At 42.8% G+C, this 14,320-nt stretch overlaps 1 protein-coding gene across 1 annotated transcript in view; it reads right to left on the bottom strand.

The window, feature by feature from the left end:
- Positions 1–228: 228 nt before the first annotated feature.
- The window catches only part of LOC129813693 (corticotropin-releasing factor receptor 2), a 72,814-nt gene continuing 58,722 nt past the window's right edge, over positions 229–14,320 (bottom strand). The window contains exons 8-12 of the mRNA XM_055866117.1: positions 10,396–10,468; positions 9,929–10,014; positions 4,912–5,047; positions 4,035–4,076; positions 229–3,401 (exon numbers count right to left, since the gene is read on the bottom strand). Coding sequence (XP_055722092.1) covers positions 3,261–3,401; positions 4,035–4,076; positions 4,912–5,047; positions 9,929–10,014; positions 10,396–10,468 — 478 coding nt within the window. The 3' untranslated portion in view covers positions 229–3,260. The remainder of the gene's footprint in view (positions 3,402–4,034; positions 4,077–4,911; positions 5,048–9,928; positions 10,015–10,395; positions 10,469–14,320) is intronic.

Below are 14,320 nucleotides of genomic sequence, written 5' to 3'. Positions count from 1 at the left end.
TTTTAATGGCAGTCTGCGGTTAGATGGCAAGCCTTTATCAAACCTTTATTGGATCCAAAATATCCTAATCCAAATCAAGTATTGGTATAATGAAATAGAATGAATACAATGCACAACATGCAATCCCTTCTCCTCATTGTCTCCTCAGTGAATACTGTTTATTGAATAAGTATGAATATGTCTGGAGATTCTGGACAAGATTGCAGGTAGCAGATATTACAAACCAGAGAGAGTTGAATAGAATATTTATTTCAAATCTGAAGGTTGATTTTACCACATGTACTTTTATAAATGTATATTGATCATACACAGTACAACATTTACTGTAGAAACACAGTTTTTCTTCCTTCCACAAAAAAACACTTTTCTGTTTTTCTAAAAGGCAACGTTGGTGTTTCAACATACAGCCAAAATGCATTCCTGTACATAAATAAGTTATTAAACTGAGAATAAATCAGAGAATGGTGAAGCTGTACAAAATATGAAAAATAAATGATTTGGTCAGAGAAAGTGCACTGACAACAAGTAAACATATTCAGGTAAACGTGTCTGTTATCTTTGGTGAATTTGTCATTTTGAATGAACTATTCATTATATAGTCATAAAATAATATAAAAATTGCAACAACTAAATCTCAATTTTCATGTTTCAATCAAAGAAAAATGTTGGGGGGGATTTCGCTTGGTGAGTTAACTTTCATAGGAGTACTGTAGTAAGCACTGTATGTGCAGAATTGTAATGATTTCAATAGACTAAAAACATAATGGAAAGTACAATTTAAGCTGCACAAGAAGAGATTGTGAGATGATGAAGTAAAATGTTATTAAAATATTCATACCTTTCTATGATTGCTTTGGATGGTCCTAGGTATTCATGTAACCTGACTGCTCTGCATGTTCTTAATGAATCACTTTCACTCCAACAGTATAATAGAAAAAAACATATTTACCTCATAACATTTATACAAATACTAATTACAATATACAACAAACTTTAAAAAAGTTTATGTACATTACAACGAAACATTTTGGTTATACATGTTTTATCGCACTCTGAAGATATATTCTTCTTTTTAGACCTTCTCAAACTAGAACCTCTAAATCTGAGTAAAACTTCTCCAAAATAAACACTCAACTTGGAGGCACCTCCCAAACATAAATAACAAAATGATGTTCAACCAACAGTGTTTAGTGATTTAGGACCAGAAAATAGCTAAATATTGACCGTTATTTATGTAGTACATTCATGATTTATATAGATCTTGGGACTGTTTGCTTGAATACTTTGATTCAAGAGATTTATTGTGCATATGAATTCAGTCACAATTATGAAAATATACATTTTGGATGAAAATATCACAGAGAACTGCTACATAGACAGCTGTTCCAGAAAATTTGACCTAGAGCAATCAAGGGATGTAAACTCTAATGGTCATGACAGGGCAATCATGTTCACAGCAATTATCAAACCATACCTTTCCCTACAAGCAATTTTAGACCATTTGTCAAGTAATTTTAATTAACTTTTGTACAACATAAATGTGTTTAGAGTACAATTTCAATTGCAGGAGAATGTGTAAAGCAATAATTACTTCTGATGTAGTCACTGAGCCATATCTAAGCCCCTTTCACAACAGCAAACTTTAGATGTGAAATTGTTTTATTGGAGCAGTTTGTTTGAAAGATTGTTGCCATAATCATTATCTTCATGGCAACTTGTCAGGTAACAAGCATGTATCATTGATACCAAAGAGGTTTGCTTTTGAATCCAAATCAGAGAAATACCTCCACACCAGATTAGTGAGTTTGTCCCCAACATGCCATCTATTTACACAATTTCTACAATTCCAAATCCCAAGTTAATTCCATGGGTGCATGGGTTCTACTGTTCTATTTCCCAGAACTGCTTACTGAAGCCTGAATAACCAGGCTTGTCTAAGTGCCTGGAACTTGTATGACACTGCAATCGGCCTGGGGGGAGAGGAGGATAACATCCATGCAGGTCAGGTGGTCGGTCAGTCACTACCGGGGCAGGGCTTGGCATGTTGACCTGAGCAGGGCAAAGCATTAAGGAAGTCAAATGGAACTCTAACTCATCAGGCTCTATCTCTCTCTGGCTCCTGGACACAACAGCTTAGCATTGACAATGATTAAGTGCAGCACATTGGGATTTGAAAGAGAGAAAATAATTAAATAATTTGAATACATTAAAAGGATTTAATGTACTGTACCTTAAAATGTATATTGACTTGGGACAGCTGTGGCATTATGCGGACTGAAATAAGGGTCTGCGACACTAAAATAGTGTTTGTGTTTAGTTTTTGAAATAAGTGTCATATAAATGTTTCTGAATCACAGTCCCATGTCCATTATTTGCATTAGATAATGGATATAATCTGAACTCGAACCCAGTGCAAGATAGCTTTGATTTATTTAGAGTAGCCTTACGGTTTTTTATACAGAAGTGAGAAAAACACATCATTGACGTTATGCTGTTCAAAAGTGTTTGAGAGTGATTGGCAGGGAACAATCTGAAAATAAATTAGCCTTAAAACATTTATACAAATGAAAAGCTCTTAGGGTGACATTTTGACAGCTCATAAAAGTGGTGCTGATGACAAACCAAACAGTATCACTTCCTTATTTAATAGTATAATTACATCTCTCTAATCTCATCTCATCTCAAACTTGGTGTGCAAGACACAGAATGCAATTGCATCCCATGCCTGCACTGTTAAAGCACAACCCTGATTAAATTATCTCTGCCCTCTCATAGATATGAAATAACGAAGGGTTATGGATATAAATACCACTAGTACAGTACAGTACTGGGAGTGATTAGGGTCTCTTTTGACACTAACACTGCTTTTGTTTTGCCTCATCAGCATTCAGCACGGGGCCTTGAAAGGTCAACCTTCCTGACCTATTAAAATATAACCTGGTGTACTATAGTATGATAACAGCTCTTGATGCAATGGCAGTACAACTTAGACTCTGCAATTACTTCACAATGTTCATTTGGAGAGGCAATCTTGCCCATCTGTTTTGAATGGTCCTGACTTCTGTGTGACGTCCTAGGACGTCATGTTACGGTAAATCGGTAAAATGGTCTCTTTCTCAAAGTGCTCTGTCTCTGTCTTTATGCAGAGGGGAAAATAAATAAAGCAAATGGACAACATTTATGGAGAGATGCCTTAAGACAAGTGTCTTCCCTAGAAAAGGGACGTTTCCAAAGGTGACCTTTGAAATTGGCGATCCAGGTCAAACAGCTGTGGTCTGTTTTATACTGTGGAAGCTGATCCTGGTGGGTGAGGTGGGGATGGACATGGCACGTGCCACACGCACTCTCAGGGCATGGTTGTCCTGCCAACGATGCCATCTTTTCCTGGCGGCTGAGCGCACCTGGAAGATTACAATGAAATACTGTATTAGTGGTGGGCAGCCAATGTTTCTTTGTACCTCCTACAGTATACTACATCTATCCCCACACAAAGCATCTAGGACACACAATATGTAGGACACAGGAAATCACTTTAACTTAAATTGACATTTGAATAACTGCCAAGAAAAAATCTTTACAAAACAGTACAGAACAATACATTTCAGATACATGAGGATTCACATCAAATAGTTTCCAAGGTAGCCACTGTAGACTTCTAACAATTTGTATTTGTTTTGTTAGTATACCAATAACAGCTTCTAAAGGAAGTGGAGAACAACAGTAACAGCAGCAGCAGGAGGGAGTCACATTTTTCCCGATTACAGAATGACTCATGACCCTTTTTATGGCACTTAATGACTTTCAACAATGATGCTTCACTAAAGTAAGGGGGAAAGATGGGGGAAATAGGTCTAGAAAAATAAAGAGCATCTACAGTAATGTATGTTAAAAAATAGCCTGCAGGGTAAGGATGGCGTTCAATGATAGAGGTGAAATAAGGGTCTCAGGACTAGAAGTCTACTGCCTCTCAGACCTTTACATAGTGATCTGACACACAGCAATGCCCACACATGAAAAGATCATTGTTGACTCACTTCGCCATTTAGAAAGCAGTAGAATACTGAAACAAAGAACCCCTGGAAAGCAAGACAGGACACTGTTAGAATGTATAGTACAGAATGTATGTACAATCTGTTTTCATTGAGCTATCTTCATCAATTAACTAAAATAGGGATGCACAGTATTGGACAATATCAGCTATTGGTCAGATATTTCTGACCGAGTCCAGATAATCTGACTTCCACTCAAGGTATGCTAGCAATAGACATTTGTTTCAGAATTAAAATGTGATTAATGTAAACAAAATGCCGCTTTCTGAGAAGTGGAAGATTACATTTTCTTCCCAATTGAGTTAATGTTACAAAGTGCATAGAAATAACTACAAAGCAATTGAATGATTCATAAATACATTTCCCATTTCAATTATATACAGTATACAGAGCAATAATAGGAGTATTAAATCAGGATGGAACAACCTCTCATAACATTTGTATAAGAATAGTCTAAAACTGTTAGAAAATGGACCCGTATCCTATCCTCTACACATCCCTTCACTCAGCATCACTAACACAGCACCTTCTCCCCACCCCCTCAGCCTTGCATTGTGGAGGGAAGATTTACACTGAGAATACCCACTGTGCATAACTCACGCCCACATACATGTCTCTACAAACATTCTCCTGACAGCTCAGAACACTTGACAATAAAGCAGCCAGGGCCAGGTTCACAAAGCCTTACAATAGTAGCCTACAAATAGTCCTTCTTCCACAGGCTATAAAACCTATAACACCTTCCATTAACAGTATATTAAAGCTACAAAGATAATGACACAGATTTATAAAGGTTCAGGGATTTTGTGTTCTTGGGAAAAGAGGGGCACAACTTGGTAAAGAACAGACTCCATGATCTTACCTGAAATGATTGTAGAAATGAATTGAAATAAATAAAAACTATTTGCGAGATGTCGTCCTCTCCGGGATTAACAAAAAATAGCATGTAGGTGATCCCCAGCAGAGGCAGTAACACTAACGTCGCTTTGACCGCTTTTCTGTGAAGGAAATAACAGAAAAACATCAGTACTCCCATTTACAGTACAGTAGTTACAAAAGTAACTGGGGAAAGTGGTTGCTTGTTTCAATGTACGTCAATACAAAAAAGCATTGAAAGACTCAAAAGGTTTCCTTTCTTTCTATTTTTGTAGATTGCTTGCTTTTAATCATTACCACAATCTGTTTACAAAAGACCCCAAATAATGAATGTCAGAGATACACATTCTGAGTAAGTATGATTAGAACCTCATCCCACAAGACTACTGACTCAAATAAGAGGGAGTTTTTGTTATTGCTGACAATGTTGCCCAAGGCTTGCCTCCAGCAGGTTGAGGAGGGAATGGAGCTTATTCCTTCGGGTTTTGCGGTAGATATTACATAACAAAAAGCACTTATCAAAATAAAGCTGAATTAAATTATGCAAGGATTGTTCTACCATTCTAGATAAAAGAACCGCATTGAGAAGAAATACATTTAAAAGTGAAAAGCCGTGGTATCAACAACTTGATGCCAGAACAAAAGTCGAAAATTATAAGCGGCCCATTTGAGTATCTGGTTGCAAATGGCATTCTTAATTTTATCCAAATATGATGGGATTTCAGCTAATCTACCTAAGCTGTGAAGCAGTTGATGGCCCAGGTTACACCTCAAATAGCACATTACATATCGTATCTAAGGATATAAATCCACTGGGAACCCAATGACAGCAATGTCAGCATAGGAGTAAAATAAGATATTTTCTATAGGACAGAGGTCTGCAGAAGTTGCTGGGATTTGAGATTTCCCCCTTTGTGCTCTCAAATAATCCACGATGAAAAAGAGCTTAAATGTGAATTTGAGGACGATGCAAGTTGTTCTATGAATATGATATACAAGGTTATTAGACACTGTGCAACATCAACACTTAATTTCTAATGAAAAAGAGGGGACATTGTTTCAAACAGAAATGATCATAATGGAAAATGTTGTCTGTGTGTGTGTGTGTGTGTGTGTGTGTGTGTGTGTGTGTGTGTGTCTGTGTCTGTGTCTGTGTCTGTGTCTGTGTCTGTGTCTGTGTCTGTGTCTGTGTCTGTGTCTGTGTCTGTGTCTGTGTGTGTGTGTGTGTGTGTGTGTGTGTGTGTGTGTGTGTGTGTGTGTGTGTGTGTGTGTGTGTGTGTGGCCATATATTCATAGGAATGTTATGTAATGGTGCGTGCAAGTTAAGTACATATTGAAGGGATTCATCCATAATAAAGCAGATGACCGTTTCATCACTTTGTTGAGTTAGAAGGGAGTTGTTAAACAGATTTAAATGCTCCATCAATTTCTCCATAAAATGTGAATGTTGAGTGGAGGTTGTAATGACTGCAATAAATTGGGTTGGCAGTCTCGCATCACAATATATACAATGTATTACGAGTAAGGAGGAAGACCACATTAGGATAAAGAACATGTCGGTTGAAATGTTATTGTATCACCTTTATTAAAAGCTTTTTTTACAGACCACCTATAGAGCAAACAAACAGTGAGTGGACATTCCAATGTTAACTATGAATTAGAGTAGCCATTGGTACAATATATTTACAAAATTATGTGGACACCACTTCAAATTTGTGTCCGTTGCTGACAGGTGTGTAAAATCGAGCACACAGCCATGCAATCTCCATAGACAAACATTGGCAGTAGAATGGACTTACTGAAGAGCTCAGTAACTTTCAATGTGGCACCGTCATAAGATGCCACCTTTCCAACAAGTCAGTTCGTCACATTTCTGCCCTGCTAGACCTGGCCCAGTCAACTGTAAGTGCTGTTATTGTGAAGTGGAAACATCTAGGAGCCACGAAGTGGTAGGCCACACAAGCTCCCAGAACGAGACCGCCGAGTGTAGTGCGTAAAAGTTGTCTGTCCTCGGTTGCAACACTCACTAAATCAAATCAAATCAGTTTATTTGTTATGTGCGCCGAATACAACAGGTGTAGACCTTACAGTGAAACTGAGTTCCAAACTGCCTCTAGAAGCAATGTCAGCACAAGAACTGTTCGTTGGAAGGTTCATGAAACGGGTTTCCATGACCGAGCAGCTGCACACAAGCCTAAAATTACCAATGCACAATGCCAAGCATCGGCTGGAGTGGTGTAAAGCTCATCACCATTGGACTCTGGAGCAGTGGAAATTCATTCTCTGGAGAGACGAATCACGCTTCACCAACTGGCAGCTGGCAGACGGATCTGGGTTTGGCGGATGCCAGGAGAATGCTACCTGCCCCAATGCATAGTGCCAAGTTTGGTGGAGGAAGAATAATGGTCTAGGGCTGTTTTTCATGGTTCGGGCTAGGACCCTTATTTCCAGTGAAGGGAAATCTTAACGCTACAGCATACAATGACATTCTAGACGATTCTGTGGTTCCAACTTTGTGGCAACAGTTTAGGGAAGGCCCTTTCCTATTTCAGAATGGCAATCCCCCGTGCACAAAGCGAGATCCATACAGAAATAGTTTGTCGAAATCGGTGTGGAAGAACTTGACTGGCCTGCACCGAGCCCTGACCTCAGCCCCATCGAACACCTTTGGGATGAATTGGAATGTCGACTGCAAGCCAGGCCTAAACGCCCAACATCAGTGCCTGACCTCACTAATGCTCTTGTGGCTGAATGGAAGCAAGTCCCTACAGCAACGTTCCAACATATAGTGGAAAGCCTTCCCAGAAGAGTGGAGGCTGTTGTAGCAGCAAAGGGGGGACCAACTCCATATTAATGCCCATGATTTTGGAATGAGATGTTTGACGAGCAGACTTTTGGTCATGTAGTGTACTTCCTGTAAGTGATTGGATTAAGTTGTGTTTTTATCCCCCCCAGACAAAATGGAACCTAGACAAGTAGGTTCTGTGGTGATAACATTCTTGGAAAGACCAGTCCACTCTCTACCATTCAGTCACATATCATGTCTGTCAAAATTATAGGAAATTACTGTTCCTTTTAGCAAAATTTCACTTCTGGATGGCTTGAAATTTGCAGTGGTGTAAATTACTTAAGTACTACTTAAGTAAGTGTTTGGGGTATCTGTACATTACTTAACTATTTATATTTTTTTGCCAGCTTTTACTTTCACTTCACTACATTCCAAAGGAAATGTACTGTTTACTCCATACATTTTCCCCGACACCCAAAAGTACTAGTTACATTTTGAATGCTTAGCAGGACAGGAAAATGGTCCAATTCACGCACTTATCAAGAGAACATCCCTGATCATCAAATCAAATCAAATTTGATTTATCAAATGCACCGAATAAAACAGGTTACCTTACAGTGAAATGCTTACTTACAAGCCCTTAATCAACAATGCAGTTTTTAGAAAATAAGTAACAGATAAGAATAACAAATAATTAAAGAGCTGCGTCCGACAAGCGTCGGAGCCGGTGTAGTATGATTCGATCTTAGTCCTATAGTGACGCTTTGCCTTTTTGATGGTTCGTCGGAGAACATAGCGGGATTTCTTATAAGCTTTCGGGTTAGAGTCTCGCTCCTTGAAAGCGGCAGCTCTACCCTTTAGCTCAGTGCTAATGTTGCCTGTAATCCATGGCTTCTGGTTGGGGTATGTATGTACAGTCACTGTGGGGACGACGTCCTCGATGCCCTTATTGATAAATCCAGTGACTTATGTGGTGTACTCCTCAATGCCATCTGAAGAATCCCGGAACATATTCCAGTCTGTGCTAGCAAAACAGTCCTGTAGTTTAGCATCTGCTTCATCTGACCACTTTTTTATAGACCGAGTCACTGGCGCTTCCTGCTTTAATTTTTGCTTGTAAGCAGGACTCAGGAATATAGAATTATGTTCAGACTTGCGAAATGGAGGGCGAGGGAGAGCTTTGTATGAGTCTCTGTGTGTGGAGTAAAGGTGGTGTAGATTTTTCCCCCTCTGGTTGCACATTTAACATGCTGATAGAAATTAGGAAAACTGATTTAAGTTTACCTGCATTAAAGTCCCCGGCCACTAGGAGCGGCGCCTGTGGATGAGCGTTTTCCTGTTTGCTTATGCCGGTATACAGCTCATTGAGTACGGTTTTAGTGCCAGCATCGGTCTGTGGTAGTCTGTAGACAGCTACGAAAATTACAGATGAAAACTCTCTAGGTAGATAGTGTGGTCTACAGCTTATCATGAGATACTCATGATAAGCTCATTGAGCAAAACCTCGAGAGTTAGATATCTCCCGGGTGGCGCAGTGGTCTAGGGCACTGCATCACAGTGCTAGCTGCGCCACCAGAGTCTCTGGGTTCGCGCCCAGGCTGGGCTGGGTTCGCGCCCAGGCTCTGTCGCAGCCGGCCGCAACCGGGAGGTCTGTGGGGCGAAGCACAATTGGCATAGCGTCGTCCGGGGTTAGGGAGGGCTTGGCCGGTAGGGATATCCTTGTCTAAGTATGTAAAATGTAATAAAATGTATGCACTCTACTGTAAGTCGCTCTGGATAAGAGCGTCTGCTAAATGACTAAAATGTAAATGTAAATATCGTGAACCAGCTGTTGTTTACATATATGCATAGGCCCCCGCCCTGTGTCTTACCAGAGGCTGCTGTTCTATCCTGCCGATAGAGTGTATAACCCACCAGCTGTATGTTCTTAATATCGCTGTTGAGCCACAACTCGGTGAAACATAAGATATTACAGTTTTAATGTCCCGTTGGTAGAATATACATGCTTTCAGTTCGTAGTAGTATAATATATCAAGTAGTATTTTACCGGGTGACTTTCACTTTTACTTTTCCATTAAGGTATCTTTACTTTTATTTAAGTATGCAGAATCTCATCTAAAATGTTTATCAAAGATATGAAATGGGGGTCAAGTAAAGGTGGCATAATATGGCATGCAATATTCCAAATAACAACCCCACAGGAGAAGCGACTCACCTGTACTGTATGGTTTCTGATGTGGTAGAAGCTCTCAGCTTGGTCATGAGAATTCTTACTATGTTGAAGAGGAAAACGAAGTTTATCTAGCAGAGAATACAGATGGAAAACTTTAATTATGAGTTCATTATGTAGAACATAATGTTTTAGTAATGAAAAAACAACAACTGAGGAACTGACATGTGTTGTTGCATTAGAGCAGCTTATTTTAAGATGTTCTTTAATTTAACCTTTATTTAACTAGGCAAGTCAGTTAAGAACAAATTCATATTTACAATGATGGCCTATACCGTTCAAACCTGGGCCAATTGTGCGCCGCCCTATGGGACTCCCAATCACAGCCAGATGTGATGCAGCCTGGATTTGAACCAGGGACTGCAGTGACACCTCTTGCACTGAGATGCAGTGACTTAGACCGCTGTGTCACTCGGGAGTAAACAGTGATAGATGACCATCTTGTTACTTACCAAAAGAACAAGGATGACCGGCCCTTGATAAATGTAGTCAATATACTTTCCAGGTTCTTTCCCAAACCAGCATCTGTTGACAAACATTAAACAAATGGCTTTGCTTTCAAAATGTAGCATATTAACCATTTGTATCAATCTACCCTGAGTGTACAAAACATTAGGAACACCTTCCTAATATTGAGTTGAACCCCCCTTTGCCCCCAATTCGTTAAGGCATTCACTCGAAAAGGTGTCAAAAGCAATCCACAAGGCTGCTGGCCCATGTTGACTCCAATGCCTCCCACAGTTGTGCCAAATTGGCTGGATGCCTTTTGGGTGGTGTACCATTCTTGATACACACGGGAAACTGTTGACAGTGAAAAACCCAGCAGCGTTGAAGTTCTTGAGACACTCAAACCGGTGTGCCTGACACCTACTACAATACCCTGTTCAAAGACACTTACATATTTTGTCTTGTCCATTCACCCTCTGAATGGCACACATACACAATCCATGTCTCAATTGTCTCAAGGCTTAAATATCCTTATTTAACCTGTCTCCTCCCCTTCATCTACACAATCTAGAACCATAATCATTATGCTCAATTCTGCATATCTAAGCATAACTCTTGAGCTGTCTGTATCATCCTGACTGGTGCTAAAATCTGGGTAAAAGATTGAAAGGAATGTGAGTCTTATTCAGCACATATAGTAATTGCTTGCTTTTCTAAAGTCTACTAACCTTGCCAGCAGGCTACGATAGTTAGACAAGCTAGCTATCTAACTTGATTGATAACCTGAAATGGCTTCTTGGTAGCTAGTTATGAGGTTGGGAGATTGGAAACCTATCTAGGCTAGCTAAAGCCAACTTCATAAAATTGCTAGGTGGCTTGTAGTATTACAGAAACATTATTTTAGATATAAGGGATTCTTCCTCTCTCTCACGCACATTTACTTTGTCACATGGAACATCTGAACTCTGACCAATCAGCATGGCTTTGAATGTTGCTAGGTTACTCGTGGGCATGGTTTTGCACCAAGTTTGGCTTGGATAAAAATGACGTGCCCCTGTGCCCCCTATGGCCATGACACCTCTGTTCCAGAGAACCCAAGTCAGAAAATGCTACTATGAATGAAATTAAATTAGATCTGAATGTATTGGAGGGTGAATGTTGACTCTTAATTTTCCGAGAAGTACCTTTATAATAGCAGCATAGACCTCAAAGTCAAAACTATAAAACACAACCTCTAACGTCTGACTTTCTTGTATTAAAAAGGACAGAAATAACTATTTCAAATACCCTTATCTATCAAATACCTTTAGATAACATGAATTATACTCTTGTAAATGCTACAGCGAATGCCTCTGTGACACCTACAATACAGTAAATTGCTGAATCATCTTGAATCAGTATTGGTAGTTTCTCCACAATACTAAAAGGATTTAAATAAATCTTGTTAGGGATAGCAGGCAGTATTCGGAAGTTTGGATGACTGAGGTGCCCAAAGTAAACTACCTGCTTGTCACGATCGTGTGGAGGATTGACGGACCAAAACGCAGCATTTGGAAAATAAGCCATCTCCTTTTATTGATGAAGAAGGCAAAACGAAACAAACACACTTACGAACTAACCAAAACAATAAACGATCGTGAAGCTAAATAACGATGTGCACACACAGGCTACAAACGTATCACATAGACAACTACTCACAACAAATGAAAGCCTATGGCTACCCTAAATATGGCTCCCAATCAGAGACAACCGAAATCAGCTGTCTCTAATTGGGAACTCATTCAGGCAACCATAGACTCTCCTAGACAACTAAACATACATAGACAACGCTAGACACATGTACTCAACACAAACCCATATACTACACCAAACAACCCCTTTACCATAGAATCACCCAAAACCAACAAAACACAAACATTCCCCATGTCACACCCTGACCTAACTAAAATAATAAAGAAAACAAAGAATACTAAGGCCAGGGCATGACATAACCCCCCCCTTAAGGTGCGAACTCCGGGCGCACCATTACACAGTCTAGGGGAGGGTCTAGGTGGGCTTCCATCCACGGTGGCGGCTCCGGCACTGGTCGTGTTCCCCACGTCACCACAGTCCCTAACCGCCTCCTTAGCTTCCTCCAAATGACCCCCCTCCACATTAACCCCACTGCATTAAGGGGCAGTTCCGGACTAAGGGGCAGCTCCGGACTAAGGGGCAGTACCAGGGTAAGGGGCAGCTCCGGACTAAGGGGCAGCACCAGGATAAGGGGCAGCACCAGGATAAGGGGCAGCTCCGGACTGAGGAACGGCAGCTCCGGACTGAGGAACGGCAGCTCCGGACTGAGGAACGGCAGCTCCGGACTGAGGGACTGCAGCTCCGGACTGAGGGACGGCCCATGGCTGGCTGACAAATCTGGCTGCTCATGGCTGGCTGACGGATCTGGCTGCTCATGGCTGGCTGACGGATCTGGCTGCTCATGGCTGGCTGACGGATCTGGCTGCTCATGGCTAGCTGACGGATCTGGCTGCTCATGGCTAGCTGACGGATCTGGCTGCTCATGGCTAACTGACGGATCTGGCTGCTCATGGCTGGCTGACGGATCTGGCTGCTCATGGCTAGCTGACAGCTCTGGCAGATCCTGTCTGGTTGGCGGCTCTGGCAGATCCTGTCTGGTTGGCGGCTCTGGCAGATCTTGTCTGACGGGCGGCTCTAGCGGCTCCTGTCTGGCGGGCGGCTCTAGCGGCTCCTGTCTGGCGGGCGGCTCTAGCGGCTCCTGTCTGGCGGGCGGCTCTAGCGGCTCCTGTCTGGCGGGCGGCTCTAGCGGCTCCTGTCTGGCGGGCGGCTCTAGCGGCTCCTGTCTGGCGGGCGGATCTAGCGGCTCCTGTCTGGCGGGCGGCTCTAGCGGCTCCTGTCTGGCGGGCGGCTCTAGCGGCTCCTGTCTGGCGGGCGGCTCTAGCGGCTCCTGTCTGGCGGGCGGCTCTAGCGGCTCCTGTCTGGCGGGCGGCTCTAGCGGCTCCTGTCTGGCGGGCGGCTCAGTAGGCTCATGGCAGACGGGCGGCTTTGCAGGCTCATGGCAGACGGGCGGCTTTGCAGGCTCATTGGAGACGGATGGCTCAGATGGCGCTGGGGAGACGGATGGCTCAGATGGCGCTTGGCAGACGGGCAGTTCAGGCACCGCTGTGCAGACGGCAGACTCCTGCCGGCTGAGGCGCACTGTAGGCCTGGTGCGTGGTGCCGGGACTGGTGTTACCGGGCTGGGGACACGCTTCTCAGGGCTAGTGCGGGGAGCAGCAACAGGACGCACAAGACTCTGGGGACACACAGGAGGCTTGGTGCGTGGTTTAGGCACTGGTGGTAAAGGGCTGGAGACACGCACCATATGGCTAGTGCGTGGAGGAGGCACTGGTGGTACTGGGTTGGGGCGGGGAGGTGGCGCCGGAAATACCGGACCGTGCAGGCGTACTGGCTCCCTTGAGCGCCGAGCCTGCCCAACCTTACCTGGTTGTATGCTCCCCGTCGCCTGACCAGTGCGGGGAGGTGGAAAAACCCGCACCGGCCTATGTAGGCGAACCGGGGACACCATGCGTAAGGCTGGTGCCATGTACGCCGGCCCGAGGAGACGCACTGGTGACCAGATGCGTTGGGCCGGCTTCATGACATATGGCTCAACGCTCAGTCTAGCCCGGCCGATACGTGGAGCTGAAATGTACCGAACCGGGCTATGCACGCGTACAGGAGACACCGTGCGCTCTACTGCGTAATACGGTGTCTGCCCGTACTCTCGCTCTCCACGGTAAGTACAGGGAGTAGGCGCAGGTTTCCTACCTGACTTCGCCACACTCCCTTTAAGCCCCCCCCCCAAGAAATTTTTGGGTTGAACTCACGGGCTTCCAGCCTTGTCTCCGTGCTGCCTCCTCATATCGCCTCCTCTCG

The sequence above is a fragment of the Salvelinus fontinalis genome, chromosome 17 (genome assembly GCF_029448725.1).
Source record: "Salvelinus fontinalis isolate EN_2023a chromosome 17, ASM2944872v1, whole genome shotgun sequence".
Lineage (NCBI taxonomy): Eukaryota > Metazoa > Chordata > Actinopteri > Salmoniformes > Salmonidae > Salvelinus > Salvelinus fontinalis.
This window is presented reverse-complemented; position numbering and strand designations above follow the sequence as displayed.